Genomic DNA, 18,929 nt, shown 5'->3' on the forward strand with positions numbered 1-18,929 from the left:
GTAATGGAAACGGAACCAGAACGAGCAGCGCGTAAGAATGAGTAGAGCTGCCTCACCTCTTTTCCCAGGAGTTTAGACCCAGTATGTTGATCAGTAATCTGCAGTAGTAAAAGGCTGACTGCGGCGTCTCCGTATCCGGCTCAGGATGTGGCATGGCCTTCATATTCAACTCCTCACCTCTCTGAAATATTTTACAGTATCAGAATTAAACACAGACACAGTTCGCTACTAGTATATACACGTTTACACACAAAACTGACAAAACATACATGAAGAACAAAGTCTTTCTCAGCTGCACTCTGCTTCAAAATGGCATTTATCACATCATTCTCTTGCTTCTCTGAAACACAGGCTGGAGGTGGCGCGGGAATGTTGAGTGGCATTCCTAGCAAGAAAAAGACCAAAAAGTGTCAAACAAGCAAGAAAATGTTGGGGCCAATGTTGGTGTAAGACGTGCTGTGGACATGTACCAGCTCGTTGCAGACACTCGGGACTGGAGTATCCCATGTACAGCAGCATTTCATCCAGAGCATCGTCTTCTTCCGGTATTGAATCCCACGCTGGTACGGCCTCCCGACACACACGCTTGGCTAAAGGTGGGGCCAACGTCTGCTCCAGTCCCGATTCGCTTTTGTCGTCTTCATCATTCACTTCCTGTTCCTTCTTATTTTCCTCGTTTTGCTCCTCCTCTGCTTCAACCTCTCCCTGGTCTCCTTTCTCCATTTCTACAACTTTTCTCTCTTCCTCTTCATCCTGAATGCCCTCCCTCTCATCCTCTTGGAAACTGTCTTCTTCCTCTTCCTTGTTTACCTCCATTCTTTTAGCCTGACTACCTGGTGGGGTATGCAAATGGAAATTTGTGGGGTGAGTTGCCTGTATTTGAGACAGGAGTGTATGTGCTGGGCTGCTTGGGGTAGTGGGAGGGGGCCCATAGAGGACAGCGGAGTCCCAGGAGTGTTTCCCAGCTACATCACGGACAATAACGCGGACACAAGCGGGAGCTGACGACAAACCGGCTGTCATGCCACCTCCCGGAACACCCGACTCTGAACGGATCTGGGAATCGAATAAAAATATAAATTATCACGTGCATGTATACATGAGTAAAGCTGGGAAATGTTACATGGACTAACAGCATACCTGAAGTACAGAGAGTAGCGTGGTGCCATTCAGAACCAAAAATTGTAGATTAGGCGAGTGGAAAAGTTCTGGTCCAAGATCTGCACTCTCACAGAATGGGTTGTCATGGTTTTCACACACCTATTAGGCAAAATAAAAGGACATGAGGAATACAGCAATATAACATTACAGGGGTTTATGCATATTGGTCTCCAAGATGAGCTTTGTATCTCAAACAGCTCATAAGCAGAATTTGGTGTACGTGTGTGTGTGTGTGTGTGTGTTTTTTACATCAGGATTATGAAATTTGGTACACATTATCCTGACATATGGGGATCATAATTATAACTGCATTATTGCGTGTAGTTTTTTCATCTCAAACATTAGACATTTTAATTGAAAACAAGTTCTAAAATGACCATTCTGTGGACTTTTTCCCTCCACATAATTGTTCCATGTTGTCCTGGTTGATTGAAATTAAGCTATCATACATTTTTTTGAAAATGGATCCAGTTATTTATTTTGAGAATAAGACCAAAATGACATCTGCATTTTAAACAGAACTTTAGATTAACCAAATGGGCTATTATCAGGGCTATTATCCTGAAACTCCTCCTTCAAGGCAGGCTTCATGCAGCTCAGAGTAGCATAAAAACTGTAGTTCTCAGACCAGGTTCTAGATAGAGAATGACTTCGGATAAAAGTTGAAATGTCTTGATTTTCAGTGTCAGGTTGACAACCCTGAAAATCCATTTCTATGATGAACACTCCTGGACAAATGAGGGAAAATATGCCACACATTTAAAATTTAAGCAGGAGAATACCCATTAGATCCCATAGTATGCAAATTCTACTTCTGTAATTTGAGGTTTAAGCATATTTCAACTATATCGAGTGATGTCTGTAATATAAAATTGTCGTTTTATGAAGCCAAATAATTGAGGAAGTTTTTATTTCACCACAAATTTGTAAGTATTTTTCTTCCCTATAAAATAACTAATGTTTGAAATAAAAAAACAAAACACTACACTCTACTGTTGTACTACTGTACAACATTAATACACGCTGTACTTCAGACAGTGTTGTCAAGACTAACGGTACATTAAATGAAAATGCATTGAAATTAGTGCACATTTTCTTAATAAAAGAATATGTCTAAATAAAATTATTAGTTAGTAAAGTATAAGTAGTACAAGTAAAATTCATGTTACATTGGCCATATATTATAAATTTAAGTTATCTTGTCTAAAAATGACATAAAATATTATAATCTGCACCAAACGGTCCATAATCTGTATCTTAAGGAACTTTCTGTTGGATTGAAGTTTGACCACACCCCCATTTTCAACCACCCAAATCTCAAACGATTAAAAAAAGATTAACGTTGACTAACATTTCACTCGGACTACAGTATATTATGTATATCAATATCCACTGAGCAAAGTTTGAAGCAGATCCATTAAGATAAAATTTTAATATTTTCCTGAAATCTGCCACCTTTCCATGGAATGGTAACATATTAATGAGAATTGTATATGTTAGTTTGGGGATATGGAATAATGGGATGGAACAAAGTAATGAATCTTAAGTATAGAGTGCATATGACAAGTTCCCATGTTTTTCTAATCAACTACAACTGTGTTAAAATTACAAATCAAGGAGGAATTGCAACAAATTGCCGATATATAGTAAATTGTTCAGTCCTGCTGAAAGCTGAAAGGTGTTTTTGCCAGATTTAAATGGACAAGGGCAGTACCTGACTGGACAGAGTAGCAGGTCCTCCGGACATGGGATAGTGTCCGAGGTGGTTGACAAGGTGATTGATGACTGTTCTGGCAGCGATGGATACCAAACCCTGTTGGATACGACTTCGAACTGTTGACAGATAAAGTTATTAACAATTACCAACTAGAACAGATGGAAAAAACAATGTCGAACTTTTAGAATTCATTCAGAAAAAGACCCATTGAGTGTTTGCATAGTTTCTCCCGTGCTGTGAAGAACCCAATGCCATCACATACTGTCCTGCCAGCAGGTCCTGGCTAATAAACATTATCACGCACACAGCAGGAGACAGCTCCTTATTGACGACTGTGTGTAGTAGAGTACAGATATTTACAGAGTAGACATTCTTGGCAACTTCCACAATCCCAGGAAAAGCTCCAAATAAATTAACAATAAATAAATAAATAACATAAAAATTGCAAGTGAAATACCAAGAAACAAACACAAAGGTTGGGTTGATTTAATAAAATGTACACACACAAAAAGAGAGTTACAAAGTCTAAAGAATACAATCTGAAGACAGGAGTAGCGGGGGCATGGTCTATCCAGGTGCTCCAGTCATTAGACTAGTCCCTGTGTCTCGGTGGCACCCAGCAGGGGACAATACAGAGTCTCACACGGACTCACAAAGCAGCTACACACACACACTCCTCTAAAATGTAATGAAAGGCAGTGGTCTTTGAAGCTGTGGGTCACGCAGTCCCACACAGGAACCCAAGAGGAGTTAGTGTCATTTCTATTTATGGGATTATGAAAGCTGTGATTATGTGTTATATTCAAGTATAAGAAATGTTTTATGTGCTCCGTTTAGATTATGAAATTAATTCATGCAGGTTTGGTCTGTAGTTAGGATTGGAATAGAAATCTTGAGTACAATTTAAATTATAAAATAACATTTTTGTTTTACATTTAGCATACGTTTTGTATTTTTGTATTTGATTTATTCATATAGTAGTTTATTTGAACGGGGACAACGCATATCAATACAAATTATGTAAAATGTGCCAGTATTACTTATAGAGCTAGTTACTGGATGAAACTGTACAATATTCTGCCAGAGCATAAGGACAGACAACATATATGTAAAACAATATACAGCAATATATATAGTATATAAATATATATATAAATATACAGCAATATACAACTTGGGACAAGCATGGCACTAAGACACAGACACACAGGCAGGTGTAGCACAAAGGAATGACATTTTTAACTATGGTCACAGGCTATTTATGCTGACACAGTCTCTTCATTTAAGTCCAGGCTTAAAACGTTCCTCTTCGAAATCGCTTATGGTCAGACTAGTTAGGAACAGAAACATAAACCCACAGCTTTAGCTACGCTGCCCTAGGAGTAACTATGCTGGGGGAAGTATGACAGCTTGAGCACTATCCTCTTCTTCTTCCGACTACTTATGCTATCAAACAATATTTATTTTTTGATTCCACTTGCAAACTGTTCACCGCCTTCTTTTTCTTTCTCTCACTCCTGAGGACCTGTGGACCCAGATGCCCCTCCCCTGGTGAAGTGGTCCCTGCCCTGTGTGGACGGTCCCTCATCTGCCTGAAGAGTGGGTCCAGCTCGCCTCCGACGGTCCCTCATCTGCCTGAAGAGTGGGTCCAGCTCGCCTCCGACGGTCCCTCATCTGCCTGAAGAGTGGGTCCAGCTCGCCTCCGACGGTCCCTCATCTGCCTGAAGAGTGGGTCCAGCTCGACTCAGACGGTCCCTCATCTGCCTGAAGAGTGGGTCCAGCTCCAGTCTCCCTCGTGTCCGTCTGTCCGTCTGTGAGAGTCAGATCTCTCCTTCACTGGAACTCCTCCAGGTTTCTACGCTTTTTTCCCAAAGAGTTTTTTTTTGTAGTTTTTCCTGGCCGAGAAGGAGAGTCTAAGGACAGAGGACCCTGGGACATCGTCCCTTGCCACCACAGACATTGTCTGACTCCATCGCCACCACAGACATTGTTGATTCATTTCTCCCTGTGGCCCTCAGAGGCAACTGTTGTTGTGATTTTGGGCCTTACAAAAATAAATTGATTTGATTTGATTTGATTCTCAAGTAATTATGATTTTAACATTTTTTAAAGAGATGTGTTTAAGAGCATTGCGTATGTGAGATAGTATTGTGTTCCTGAACTGAACGGCTTGTCCTGAAAAAAGCACAATGACTGAAGGCCCATTTTCTCAAGGGGACGACTAGATTATTTGAGGTAGCAGATCTACCGAGTCTGCTACTCCGGGTAAAGAAATAAGAAAGTGATGGTGGTACCTTCTCATGAAGGATTTTAAGTCATCTTGAAAATTTGATCATGTTTTGCCAATTTAACCGTTTATATTCAACCTGTGTGAGATATGCGAGGTGTGGTCTGGGTTTTACAGCGGAGATTGAAGGTGGTGGATGACAACGGAATCAATTCAAATCAATCTTACATGGTGATTTCAAGTGTCATTTTACCTTCTGTGACAGGCTGCAGTTTGGCAGAGCGCTCCGACTCTGGACTGTGTAGAGGTTCTGGTTCTCGTAGACACTCTAAAGGTAAGAATGGGTCATAGTCTGCAGTGGACAGGTCTGACAGCTGCAGGGGAAAGTATTTGGGACTGTTGAACGACTGTGCTCCATACACACAGCCATGCAAGACCTGTAGAAAAGGGTTCCATGTTATGATTTGTAATTTTTTTGCTTTGTTTACTGTATACTATTTAAGTAGATATAAACATTACTTTGTAAATACAGCTTAGAAGTGTCTTGGTAGGCTGTTCTTTCTCTGGAGGACTCCTTGAGTGAACAGGTTGAAGGAGCGTTTCAGGAGGAAGAGCCATGACCCAGTCCAGAAGGCACAAGAGCAGAGACACTACCAGCTAAAAGAGGCAGCACACATAATCAACAATACTGAGGAGGGGGTGGAAACTTGAACTAAAATGATAATTGTAACAGATTACCCTTTTATCAAGTTCATGTGGGGAGGACTCTGTTGCAGGCAGCAAATGCGTGATTGTGGCGATCAAAATCTAAAACATTATATGGGAAATAATAAACCACACATTAATCCACATTTACCCCCAAAAAAGAGACAATTATATCAAAGCTTTAATGCACTGTAAGCATTACCTCAACGATCTTCTTTGGCATGTCAGGAGGAAATTTCTGAAGATGATCTACATAGCTGATCAGAAGATGAAGAATGTCCGATGCCACTAATGCTACATTTTTGTTGGGATACTGAAAGAAACAAAACAGTGTAAAAATACTGAGATTTAATTAGATATGTGTTCATATCCATGTTTCATTTAAAAGTACAATATTTTCCTGTTTTTATGTTTTTAGCGTGCAGTCCCAGTACGTTTTGCCTCATTCTTTGTATTTCAACAAACAACAAAACATTGTGCCATTTTTATTAATGTTGACAACTTCCCTTATTTGTACTAAAACCCACTGAATAAAGTTGTTGTGCAGAGCATTTTCTAATCTAGACACTCGTAGCAGCTTTTACAATTTCAAAACTTGAAAAGCAGTACAAAGGGAACAGAAATAAGTGGCTTCTAATGAAACTATGATAATCCCTCAAGCTGTATGTATGAGAGCCTGTACTGTATGAGTGGAGTCCATGGCTGAGGCTTCTGGCTGCTGTGACGGCAAGAGATTCAAAAGTGTGTGCGCGATACACAGCTTGTGGCACTCCCTCTGGATTAGTCTCCTATCTGAAGGAGGACCAAACATATTGATGGTCCAGGGTTTGCTCCCAGGAGTAAGTAAATGCAAGCGTAGTTGTGTGTGGTACAGAGTCTAACGGGGCCATTGGCTTCCGATACACAAGCTGGGGATTCCAAGGTGGAGAAGGTATGTGTGTGTCCATCTTGAGCCATTTGGCAACAGATGAGACAGAAAATGCTGGCCTGTATTGTTTTGAAACGGACAAGACCAACTGAGGCCATTTTTCCATTTCTAAACATTAGCAATAATATCCAACAATGTTTCCCAGAACCGGAAGCTTAAATATTCAACCCTTAAATCCATGTGCCATATTAAAGTATTAGAGCGCAAGCAGCAAGTCTGTTTAATCAAAAACATAAAGATAGACTAATAAAAATAAATTGCCTGAGCTAGTGAAAAAACATTTAATTACAGAATAGCACCAACTTTAACACACTGCAGCTAACAATGTTTGATTAGATTGTATAATTGCTGACTGAGATTTGTAATAATTTACAGAATACAAATGGAGTTGAGGAAGTAGCAGACAGCAGTTGAGAAACAGGTGTTATGTATGTCGGCCAGCTCTCACAGCTTTGATGTGGAAACATGGCTTTGGTGTGATTTTACTGAATCAGAGATAAAAATGGAACAGTCAATATCAAGAGCTTTGATATATTTAATCTGACATAATAATAGGCCGTGGCTGCAGAGCCGCGGCGCGGTCAAATGGCCCAGCAGTTTCAGGAACCGCGGCACTGCCATATAGCCTCACGGCTAACCCTAACCCTAACCCTAACCCTAACCCTGACCCTGACCCTGACCCTGACCCTGACCCTGACCTTAACCCGGCGCGGTCTAAAACCACGCGGTCAAATAGCGCAGCAGTTTCAGGAGCCGCGGCACAAAATAACGGCCAACGTTTCGGCCGCGCGGCTCTGTAGACACTCCCATAATAATAATATTATTATTAATTGTATTAATAATAATATTATTATTAATTGTATTAATAATAACAAGAATAACATAATAATCATATCGATATACAGACACAGACACACAGACACACAGACAGACAGACAGACACACACATTAGTACCTACATTGTTCTTAATACGGGAACACATTTTTTATAAGTAATGTCTGACCTTTAAAGTAACACAGATGACATTGAGAGCTTCCTTAATCTGAGGATGCCGAGTGCCATGGGCCAACTCTTCACACAGCCAGATGCCCATACTGCACAAAGCCACACACCTACAAAACAATCAAAGAAATTATGTGACAGCACAGGTAAATCAAGTAAATGTGAAATTCTTGCAACACTTAATCTGAATTTATTTTATTCAATTTGCTAAATGAAATAAACATGAAATAGTGATTTTACCTAGCTGGGGCAGAGGGTTCATCTCTTGCAGAGGTTAGGATAGTTTTGATGATGTGTTCCTATAATGCATTAAAAACAATGTACGCCCCAAAAAAAGTTTTAATAAAACAATAACAATATTCATACCATTATTAATACTGTTTAAGACATTTTATGCGAGGACGATAATAAGCCAGCAAACACATTCAAGCATGTTGTTGCTTAGTCAGTGCTAATGACCACATACAGATTCTTACCAAGTTTCTGCCTTACAAAAAACAGAGGCCGACCTGAGATACAGCCGCGCATGTCAATATACTGTTTACAGAGCAAAAACAACAACAGCGGTACAACTCGCATAGCTCTGGGAGGTTAGATGAATTGATGATGAGACATTAACCTATTAGTCTGATTCTAAAAGCTCTGAGTGTCTATCAAAATGACCGCAATATGTTCGACAATCTACAAACTATTGCCTTTTTACCTTAACATCTGGAAACTTGGTGATCACGACATCAGCTGTGGTTGGGTGCAGGGCAGGAAGCTCTCCATAGAAATTGGGGAAAATAACAAGCGATCCAAGGAGGATCTGGGCCTCAACTCTGGGAGCCTGAAAGGAAAACAGGGACAGGACATTTTAATACTAATAAAACAAAATGCTAAATATAGTAAGCAAATTTATTATAATAGTAAAAGTAATTACATTTAATGACGAGCAGGCAGTGACTCTAGAAGCTGCGATAATGAAGTCAATGATCAACATGGTGGCTCCAGGTAGTCCAATACTGAAGAACCTTGGGCTGCAGTGCTTTATAATGGTGTTTACAATGTCCTGAATTGGAACAGGTTAAAATATATATTAAACTATTGTATGATATAGACTGTATGAATCTGACTTGTGCAACTTGATGCCTTTAATTTTTTTTTCCATTAAAAGAACCTCCTACACCAACATAAATGATGGTTGGTTTGGTGATGTAGTATCATATTGTGGTTTCCAAAAATTTGAACAAACAAATACCGTAGTTAAAAATCTTTGTATGCTTTCTATTTAGTACAAACTAAGCCTTCATCAATAGTAGTATAATCATATAAACTACCTGGTCTTGATGTTGCAATCCGTGGTGCATTATATTGTAAAAATGTGTAACAAAGTCTGTATTTGGAGAAACATCCTGTCTCCTTTTCATGATTCTGCAGATGAGTTTGTAGGCATGAAGCTTTCCTTGTTTGTAGCGGTCCGTTAGCATGGTGGCCTGGGGGAGCAGAGTTTATTGGTACAGATAAAATTTCTTCAGCGACTTTGTTTAGTATATGTTGAATTCTTCTACCTTGAAAAGCCAGGGTGTGAGAATTCTCAGAGGTGGGATTAACACAGGTGGTGGAGGAGACGACTGGTTGTCCAGAGAGATTCCTAAGTTATCCCTTATCTAAAAAGCAGTAAAGTTTTATAAAAATGCATGAAATTGTACTATTTATGGAAAGAATGTATTTGTTGGTACACACCTTGGCAAGACTTTGCCAAAGTTCACACAAATAATCAAAGACCTGAGCATGTATCTCTGGGTCTTTGATGCTATTGACATCCCCGAGGATACCCAGCATCCGCCTCCACATCACCGTGGCAACATCAGCATGCCACCCAGTTAAAGAGCCACCCGCCATTACACTGCAGTCTTCACTCGGAAACTCACTGGTTTCTAAAAAAAATTAAAAAATAAAATAAATAAATTCAACATCAAATCATAATCTCTTAGGTATCATTTAGAATGATATATATATATATATATATATATTTTTTTTTTTTTTTATTATTATTTTTTTTTTAAACAGCAGTAAATTGAGTCAAAACTGTGACAAAAAATATGTGTTTTGAATAAAAACCTTCTTTGAACCTATACTCTATGAAGAACATGTATGTGGTTGGTTAATGAAAAATAATAGTAATTAGCAGTCCAATTTAGTATTATGTTTTTCTTTTTTTCCCCTTGTAGCATCATTACCAAGGTCATCCGGTGTCTGAAGGACAGAGTTGTGGAGTTTTTGGTCCAGCTGCAGATGTGAATGGGAGCGTGAGTGATCAGAGTGCTCTGTTGTCATTGTGGCAGGAGAGGGCGTCTGAGAACGAGAGCCTCCAAGAGAATGCATGGGAGATGCACTCTCTGAACCTAGACAAGAAAGAAGACTTTACATCACCGGTCAATGGAACTGTGCAGCTAAAGAAACTGAGCAATAACCTACCAGTTACAGTGACAGTGTGACTTAGACTACTGGTCTCAGAGTCAATGTGGAGTGTTGTCAGGCTGGCCACTTCATGTTCCTCACTGGCCACACCCCCTCCCAAACTGTCCTGGTCCAATGAGCTTCCTCTTCCTCCTCCTCCAGACCCCGCTGCACCACCTCCACATGATTCTGAGCTAAAAGTAAAATCTAACAAAAGTCCTTGAATTTATACATCAGTATATAAATAAATAATAAAGTTAATTTATCATTTGGTATATAAAATGGCCTGGATGTGAATATTTCTTACTGTCAAACTTGCACGTTGAATACTGAAAAGCATTGAAAGAATCCGACTGGCTGTCCGAACTGTTGACATCTGAACCACTGGCACTTGCAGGTGAGGTCCATTCAGAAGGAACACCAGGGTCATCTATGGGTCTGGGATCATCCGAGGGTCTAGATCCTGGGCTCTGAGCAACTTCAAGGAGCTCAGGCAAATCTTTGGGAACCTCCAGACTGCCCGGGCTGCTGCCACGTCGACCCTGAGATGGAGAGTAAGGCCATAGTCAGATAAGCCTAGTTTCAGTGTATGGAGATAATAACTGTATTATAAATGCTGCACTCACCCCACTTCCTTTGGCTCGCAGTCTTTCCTGGATAAACTCATCCATGAGGTCTGAGAAGTTGGGATTGCTGCTTCCAACATCAGTGGAGACAGGACGGGCCTTTGGGACCACCTCCTCTTTGTTTGCTATTCAGACAAAAAGAACACATTTTAAAAATAAAATGACACCACAGGAAAGGTAGTCATTGACTGAGAGACAAGTACACACACACAAAATGGAGATGTACACACCAAATTATATAATGAAAAGATGCCAAACAGTGACAACCACACATAAAGCAAAAATACAATGAGAACATTTAGTCATTTGCAGATTTTTTTTAGTCTAATTTGATTAATTAAAACCCACCTAAACAAAATTGTCTAATTGATGATAAGTGATTTGTAACTAGAATAACCACTAAAACCCATATTCAAAATTATGCTTCTGGTCATGTAATACAAGCAATACAATAATATGGGAAATCATTAATAAAACACACCAAATACTAAATTGACAATAACTCCAACAACCTGATGAAAATGTGCTGCATATAATGTGGTTAGAGTGATGTGAAAAAGCAGTGCAGGAATTTATATATATATATATATATATATATATATATATATATATATATATATATATATATATATATATATATATATATATATATATATATATATATATATATATATATATATATATATATATATATATATATATATATATATATATATATATATGACACCATGCATACAGAGAGACAGATGGACAGACAAGACCAAAAGGTCCAAACAAGCAGCATACCACAGGCCGACTTTAGTGGTGCAATGTTTACTATGGATGATAATGCTGAAAGCAGTGAGGTCCAGGGTGAGCACAAACATTTGTAGGACTTTTAACTGCAACACAAATGAGGTATATGGAAATGTTGATGAATTGTTGTCAAGATATTTTGCAAAATGAAAGTATAGCTGGAAGCCAATACTTACTAGTTAAGATTTTACAGCAGCACAGAAAAGTGTAAATGTTTGCTGCCATCTAGTGGACATAATGAAGGAGTTTGTCATCCTTTAATTATATTATGATGTCCCTTGGTATGAATTTATTCAGCTTAATACAATTTTGTAGTTTTGTAATGTATATCATTACTTGTGTCCAGATTTAAAATAAAAAATAAAAATACATTTTGTGGTATACATATAAACAGGACAATATGTTATGTGATTCTTTCAGACTTCAGATATTTGTGGAATTTTGGTGCAAGCTACTCTTCGGAGCAACTTGAACAGTGAAAATCCGGGAAAGAGGCAGATGAGGCCGCATGCAGTTTCAAGGAGAAAAAGAGGAAGAGGTGGAAGGTGCAGAAAAAAATGTTAAAATCCCAAGGCTGGCAGAAGTAATTGAAAAGAAGGGTGAGGGCGTTTAAATATAAGAAAGGTATGGGACTAGGAGGGATCCGTAAAAAAAGGAGGCAGGTTGTAGTTACGTTTAAGAGAAAACATGTCAACAGTTAACATTTCAGTCCCGCAGCAAGATGATGAGTTTCAGCCAAAAATATCATTCCATCAGACAAACCAGTTAAAAACAGCCAAAAAGAAAAAGAGTTGGTGTTTGTGTTTGGATAAGTACATTTCTTTTCCAGTTAATGGCTTGACTTTTAAGGTGATGTGTCCATTGTAAGAACGTCTTTGGAGACAATCCTCACCTGGAGCGGCCGTCTTTCTTCCAAAGTAGCCCAGGACATGGGAGTAGAGATCCTTTAGCGATGCATCACCCATTGTAGCTCGGGCCTGTCGCTGAGGCGACGAGCCCTGAGAAGAGCCCTGACCACGGGGCCGTGGCTTGGACGACAGAGCATACACAACACTCTTATAAACACCACCGAGAATAGCCCCTTGGTGGTGGCGTGAGACGGTGCCTGGTTCCTGGGAGCGTGAGCGAGAGGCACGTGAACGCAAGGCTGACCGTCCTAGACGGCCACGCACCCCTGATGACACACTGGTACTGCAAGATAACTCTGAATGTGCATCAGAGCTCACTTTGGTTCCCAGTGCAGGACACTGCTGTTTGTCCTTGTCCCCTCCGGATCCAGCTCTGTAACGCCCAGCTCCCTCAGTCCCTGCTCCAGCTCTGTCATGGGCCGATATTTTGTGGCTGACACCGACCACAGACACAAACTTACCTGCTCCACCTGAACCCAGCCTTCCACCTGATACAGACACATGTCTGTCTCCAGCTGAGTGACTGTGAGTATGGAAGTGGCTAAGGCGTCGCAGCCTTGCTTTCCAGTGTGCCTCTTTGCTCTCAAGGGGATTGTGAAACTGGACGGACTCAGTGGAGGGCCGGAAGCTCACACAGTGATGTCCTTTAGATTCACGTTTCTTATTAGAATCAATAGATTCAGTCAACTCCAGACTAGATTCTACACTGCTTGGGTCTTGAGAGCTGATAGTTGATCCCCCATTTGGGTCATCATACTCTTTCCCAGAGTCTTCTACAAAGTCACTTTTCACTGTATTTTCTCCCTTTTTCTCCCTTCCAAAGTGTCTTTCTAAACTCGAACTACCCTTGGATCTGGGTGATGGACACTGCAGCTCCAAACATTCATAAATGCTTCGCTGATCTGTTTCAATATCCTCAGCAGAATCTACACTGCTGTGTCTAACACCTTTGATTGCATGCCTGCCGTCACGGCCAGCCTGACCTTGTATCATTTGCTTAACTTCTCGTATCTGCCCAGAGCATTCAATCTCTGTTCTTGCTATGCCAGTTTCCACATGTGCAGTTGCATTGTTTTCTAGTGTATCAACACAGCAGTTCCTCTCCCCTTCAAGTATTTCACTTCCCTTGTTGGTGAGGTAGTCTCTTATAGAGGAAAACAAATCCTCATCTAAGCCAGTTCCTCCTTCACCACTGTCCTCTGCATCTCTTTCAGAACAAAAAATAAAGGCAGAATCCCAGTCCTTCACCCAATCAGAACTTGAATCGTGGCTTTTGGAACCAGCCTGCTCCCAAAAATGATTACATAACCTATCATCATCTTGTTTCTCTGATGTTGTAACTACATCATTGGGAAAGGTAATCGGGGAGGCAGAAGGAGAGGAGGGTGAGAGTGGTGGCGCCATGTGGCTATTGCCCGAAAGTAAGGAAGTAGCAGTGAGGTGCTCATGAGAAGGAGTCATGTTTGAACAGGCATCCCTTTCAGCCCTTTCAGGCTCTTCACCTTTGGCCCGTTCTGCGATGAAGGGCTCCATGATATCAGATGCACTGCTGCTTCGTGCCAGAATTGAAGGGGATGGGCCATCCAGGTCACATTCCACACCCTGGAAGACTTCAGCGCAGGACACTGGAGGAGTCTCATCACTTTGGGAAGAGTGTCGCATACGATTTGGCCTGTTGATCAGTGTGATTGGTGGATCCTCCAGATCTAGGTAAGGACAAATGTCAAATGAAAATACAGGACACAGAAAGCATTCACTAAGAAGTTAAGGTGGAATCTAACCGACTAAGGCCAGCTACACACTAGAGAACTTTAGCCTGATTTTAGGCTTTGTCTCTCCACAAATTTGGTATAGCCCGATTAATGCTTCTAGCAAACAATTATTTGTGGTGGCACTCCTCGTGTCTGTAAGGTCAGAGCCATTAACCTCAAATCATAAGGTTACAACATATTGTCCCTTGCAATATGTGTGTGCCTTACTCCGACACTGACACATCACACTCTCGCTGGAAAGAATTAATATGTATGTATGTATGTATGTATGTATGTATGTATGTATGTATGTATGTGTGTGTATGTGTATGTATATATGCGTGTGTGTATGTGTATGTGTATGTGTATGTGTATGTGTATGTGTATATGTATATGTATATGTATATGTATATGTATATGTATATGTATATGTATATGTATATGTATATGTATATGTATATGTATATGTATATATATATATATGTATATGTATATATATATATATATATATATATATATATATATATATATATATATATATATATATATATATATGTGTGTGTGTGTGTGTGTGTGTGTGTGTGTGTGTGTGTGTGTATATATATTTATATACACACATATATTATATATACATATACACATATATACATATAAAATATAAGTTTCTCTTCACAATTCTTTCCAGCGAGAGTGTGATGTGTCAGTGTCGGAGTAAGGCACATAATCATTACAAATTGTCCTTATGTCTGTGGTTTGCCCACTTTAAGTCATGCATTAAAATTGCAGATTTTAAAATCATCTGCGCTAACGGCAAAACAAAAAGGCCCAATAAAATAAAATCAAGTTAAAATCTAATCTAACTATGAAATTGGTACGCTTACCTGTCAATTATTATATCATACTTTGGAATAATATACAATCATAATAATTGAACTATATTCAACTGAAAAAAACAACCCTAACATGATGCCAAAAGAAAGTAATTATGTAAACATGCATAATTTACATCAATAACTTATTATTAGAGACTAGACATGCACCATATTTTGTAAAGATGACAAAGGCACTCATCCAGTGCAGTGACAGAAGCAGGCAGACAGGCAGTGCAAAAATAGTGTACCTGCTAACTGGTCAGCAAGGGGGGGTAAAAAAGGGTGGTGGTGGTGGTGGTGGTGGTGGTGAAGGAGAACAGGAAGAGGCGGAGCAAGAGCAGGAGCACTCTTGGCACTGCGGATAAAGGCTGAGGACAGAAGAGAGTCCCCTGTGGAGCAGCTACGCAGGGCTAGGTAAAGGAGAAGACAAGACAGAAGCAAGAAAGATGAGCAGACAAGAGAAGTAGAGCTGAACTTGAAAGAGGAAGAAAGGCATATCAGAGGAATTGAGGGGTTTGAAAGAGGAAACGTTAAAATCCAAGCTATGTTTAGAGAAGGAGCAGAAGATTGTGTTTTCTGTGACTCAGAAATTGCAGACAAATAGATTAAAGAGGGTTGCCAGACGAGGTGAGAAAGTGAGACTGCTTGAAAAAACACGATAAATAACATATATAACATATACTGCGGAGAGACACACTTACCTACGGTCTTCTGGCGGACTATACTGCGGGCCTTTTCGATCCCAGGTGAGCCAGCAGTGGTAGCACTCCTCTGTCTCATAGCTGCAACTTGGCCTGGTTGATCTCTGCTCCAACCTTTAGAGAAGGACCGGTCAACTATCTGCCGTTGGGTCTCGGCACTGATACCTATGGTGGGAAATTTGTTACGTTATCAGACATATTCTTAGTATAAACGTGACACATGGGTTTAATATCATTTCAACTGACCTTTTCCTTTATGTTTCTTCTGTTTTTGTTCACTCAGTTTGTCCAGAGGCAATTCATTTAGGTCTAAACTGTACAGGTTTCTGGCCAACACCTAAATAAACCCCAAAAATAATTATTTGGATTTGATTTGGTCTTAAGCGAAGTACATTTGAGTCATCACAGAAACGTCATACTGTTTTATTACATGCGCAGAACCTATGTCAGACAGAGGAAACGGTTGACAAATGAAGCAGTGCAGTCCACAACATTAAAACGTGTACCGTACTGTGTGAAGTCTGCAGTAAATGGTTCTGGTAGTACCTTGGTGAGGGTCTCCATAGTGAGGGACCACTCCGTGACAAGCTCCTCCCAGCAGGTCAGAGATGAGAGCACAGAGAGAAGATCATCCCACAGATCTCTGCTTATGTACACGTTTAGATTTCCTTTAATCCAAGCTACAATCAGTGTCTGAAAGAAGACAAAAATATCAAATACATGCAATCTTTAGCAATTGCATTCATAGCAAAAGTAGTTAATTATGCACCTGAAATATTGGTCCCGCCAATCTTCCAGAGAGTGTGTTATTCTTTTTGACTTGGGGCATAATGGATGGGGGCCTTTTCATTACTGACTCGGTTACTCTCAATAAAACCAACAGTATTTGTTCCCTATAAACAAGTACATGGAATTAAAACCATTTCAAGAAAACGTATTTAAAAGGTTCCTGCCAGAATCCATACCATGTTTTCTGGTCCATGGTTTCATGCATGACAAGACTGCGGTAAATATTTAGCACTCGTTTGCACATGTCCACATGCTCCTCCAAAAGGATCTTAATGTCGTTAGCTGGCTCCAGGAGGAATACGTTTGAGGAGTGGGTTACAAACACCTGTCAAAGAAATGAGAAGTCATAAATGATGTGGCATGTTTTTACATGCTTGAATATATCTAACTTGTCATTGTTTACTCAAACTTATGTTAATTGTAACTTGATATTATTCTTAAATGGTTAGATGTAAAGGTCTTTTGTTAAAGTTATTCATCTTAAATTTGATTTACTGCACCCCTCCTTCTGCTGTTCTTGTACTTAGCGTTTGGAACCCTGGAATATCCCCATTGTGGGGCAGATAAAAGGTTCTCTTATGCTATCTTAACCATTACCTGTAGGGTGGTTTGAGTCCCAGAATGAACACTATACTCCAACAATTCACTGTCAAAATCTTTGTTTCCCTAAAAGAGATTAATGCACATTGCATTAATATATTGTATAACTTGTAACATAAAAAATGTCAAATGATTTCATTCATAATGCTTCTACCTCATCTTCATTTTCTCTTGAATTACGATCAGTGGAATAGGGACCCTCTTCTGGATCCTTCATAAACACGGGCTTATCCTCCATTGAGATCCACTCCTGGTAAACACGCACCACTTTACGCATAGCTGCAGCTTCACACATGGGCAGGAGGAAGGCCTGTGTTTTACAAAGCAAAAATGTCAGAAGACAGAATTAAATGGTATGATAGGAAAATCAAATGCTTACAATACCTGTCTGAATATTTCTGTTATGAAGTTGACATTGGTTCGAGAGCTTGTCAGCACTCTCCTCACCACCTCCATGTCTGTTAACTGCTCCTCATCTATAGAGCACAGAGAGGAGGAGCTGGGTTCCCTCTCTGTCAGAGTAGATGTGTTGGAGTGGCTTTGTTCAGGTTCACCCATAAGTCCAGCACCCATGATTTCCCCTCGAACACCTACTGGCCCCAGAGAACCACTCACTTCCAGATGGTTGTCCAATCGAATCCCAACTCCGCCAATCTCGTCTGAGCTAAATGCAGAGCGGGCTGCTAATCCTGCAGCTGCTCGCTTGAAGGGAAGAAATGGAAGCGTTTTTATAAAATACTTTAATACAGAAACATTTTTTCCATGAAATATGAGGTTTTATTACTTGAATATTCTTGGGGACATGTTCTCCTTCCATTCCTGGGATTTGTGTCTGGCTGACGGGTCGTGGTTCAAGCCAAAATGAAACCAACCAACGGATAAAAATGACTCTGGCCTGGAGGAAGCTCTCCTTGGTGCAGTAGATGGTCTCACCACCATCTTGTTCTTTGCGCACTACACTGTAATAAGGCTTAGGGCGCATTGGTGGCACATCTGAGAAAAATGTTAAAAGAGACATTTAATTAAATATGATTTCATATTTTTCTGTACCTCTGATTCAATTTATTCAAGATAAGTTATTTACCAAGTAAAGGGTTGTATAGACTGGTCTCTGTGGCAAAGTTGGGGAAGATATGAGGAAGGTAAAACTTTCTAAAGTGTCCAAAAAGAAAGCTGAAACCACGCTCATGATTCTCCTTACTTCTCCACTCAAGGGATTTTGCCTGGTTAAAAATCCAAACAAACAGAGGAGTCTATGTTATAAAGCGAGGAACACTCTCTCACATACACACAGACAGACACACACAATAGGGAAGAGCGGAGAAGAGCACCATTGTATGGATGAAGAATATGTTAGTGTCTGAGTGCATGCATGTGCATGCTATCACAGGGGAAATGCCAGAGCAGTCAGTTTGAAATGCCAGTTTGTCAGTGAAGTGTTACTTCAGCATAAGCTAGTTAAATGAAAATTGAACAAAAAATATAAACAGACACAATACCTGGTTCACCCATTAGTGCCATTAGTTGTGTTAGTTAGAAAATTGATAATACCTGGTTTACCATGTATTTGAGCAGAGCCTCTAAAAAATAAGCTGTGAGGTCTTCATGGTTCTTGTCACCTGACTGCGGCGGAACCAACGGAGTTATTTCTTCTGGAGTAACTTGAGCTGCAGAAAATAATAATTTTGTATAATATTTTTGTTC

The 18,929-nt window shown here is 40.0% G+C and overlaps 1 protein-coding gene across 8 annotated transcripts in view; it reads right to left on the bottom strand.

Moving 5' to 3' along the window:
* ralgapa1 (Ral GTPase activating protein catalytic subunit alpha 1) overlaps positions 1-18,929 on the bottom strand; it is a 40,201-nt gene that overhangs the window by 18,216 nt on the left and 3,056 nt on the right. For 3 of the 8 annotated variants that reach the window (XM_072458302.1, XM_072458301.1, XM_072458304.1), the window contains exons 7-39: positions 18,777-18,892; positions 18,310-18,448; positions 18,010-18,218; positions 17,610-17,927; positions 17,380-17,535; positions 17,223-17,291; positions 16,802-16,950; positions 16,606-16,729; positions 16,383-16,529; positions 16,083-16,173; positions 15,837-16,001; positions 15,384-15,545; positions 14,015-14,218; positions 10,810-10,934; positions 10,491-10,725; positions 10,202-10,390; positions 9,964-10,128; positions 9,467-9,660; positions 9,292-9,390; positions 9,061-9,216; positions 8,664-8,792; positions 8,445-8,570; positions 7,982-8,040; positions 7,743-7,851; positions 6,013-6,123; positions 5,844-5,912; positions 5,625-5,762; positions 5,359-5,542; positions 2,876-2,994; positions 1,141-1,260; positions 471-1,056; positions 270-385; positions 57-181 (exon numbers count right to left, since the gene is read on the bottom strand). In XM_072458302.1, the coding sequence (XP_072314403.1) occupies positions 57-181; positions 270-385; positions 471-1,056; positions 1,141-1,260; positions 2,876-2,994; positions 5,359-5,542; positions 5,625-5,762; positions 5,844-5,912; positions 6,013-6,123; positions 7,743-7,851; positions 7,982-8,040; positions 8,445-8,570; positions 8,664-8,792; positions 9,061-9,216; positions 9,292-9,390; positions 9,467-9,660; positions 9,964-10,128; positions 10,202-10,390; positions 10,491-10,725; positions 10,810-10,934; positions 14,015-14,218; positions 15,384-15,545; positions 15,837-16,001; positions 16,083-16,173; positions 16,383-16,529; positions 16,606-16,729; positions 16,802-16,950; positions 17,223-17,291; positions 17,380-17,535; positions 17,610-17,927; positions 18,010-18,218; positions 18,310-18,448; positions 18,777-18,892 (5,203 nt within the window). Of the gene's footprint in view, positions 1-56; positions 182-269; positions 386-470; positions 1,057-1,140; positions 1,261-2,875; positions 2,995-5,358; positions 5,543-5,624; positions 5,763-5,843; positions 5,913-6,012; positions 6,124-7,742; positions 7,852-7,981; positions 8,041-8,444; positions 8,571-8,663; positions 8,793-9,060; positions 9,217-9,291; positions 9,391-9,466; positions 9,661-9,963; positions 10,129-10,201; positions 10,391-10,490; positions 10,726-10,809; positions 10,935-12,496; positions 14,219-15,383; positions 15,546-15,836; positions 16,002-16,082; positions 16,174-16,382; positions 16,530-16,605; positions 16,730-16,801; positions 16,951-17,222; positions 17,292-17,379; positions 17,536-17,609; positions 17,928-18,009; positions 18,219-18,309; positions 18,449-18,776; positions 18,893-18,929 lie in introns of all 8 variants that reach the window. The other 5 variants (XM_072458305.1, XM_072458303.1, XM_072458298.1 and 2 more) reach the window with 4 other exon arrangements.

The sequence above is a fragment of the Eucyclogobius newberryi genome, unplaced genomic scaffold, assembly GCF_026437365.1.
Source record: "Eucyclogobius newberryi isolate DKJ021-1_F unplaced genomic scaffold, fEucNew1.0.hap1 SCAF_21, whole genome shotgun sequence".
Classification (NCBI taxonomy): domain Eukaryota; kingdom Metazoa; phylum Chordata; class Actinopteri; order Gobiiformes; family Gobiidae; genus Eucyclogobius; species Eucyclogobius newberryi.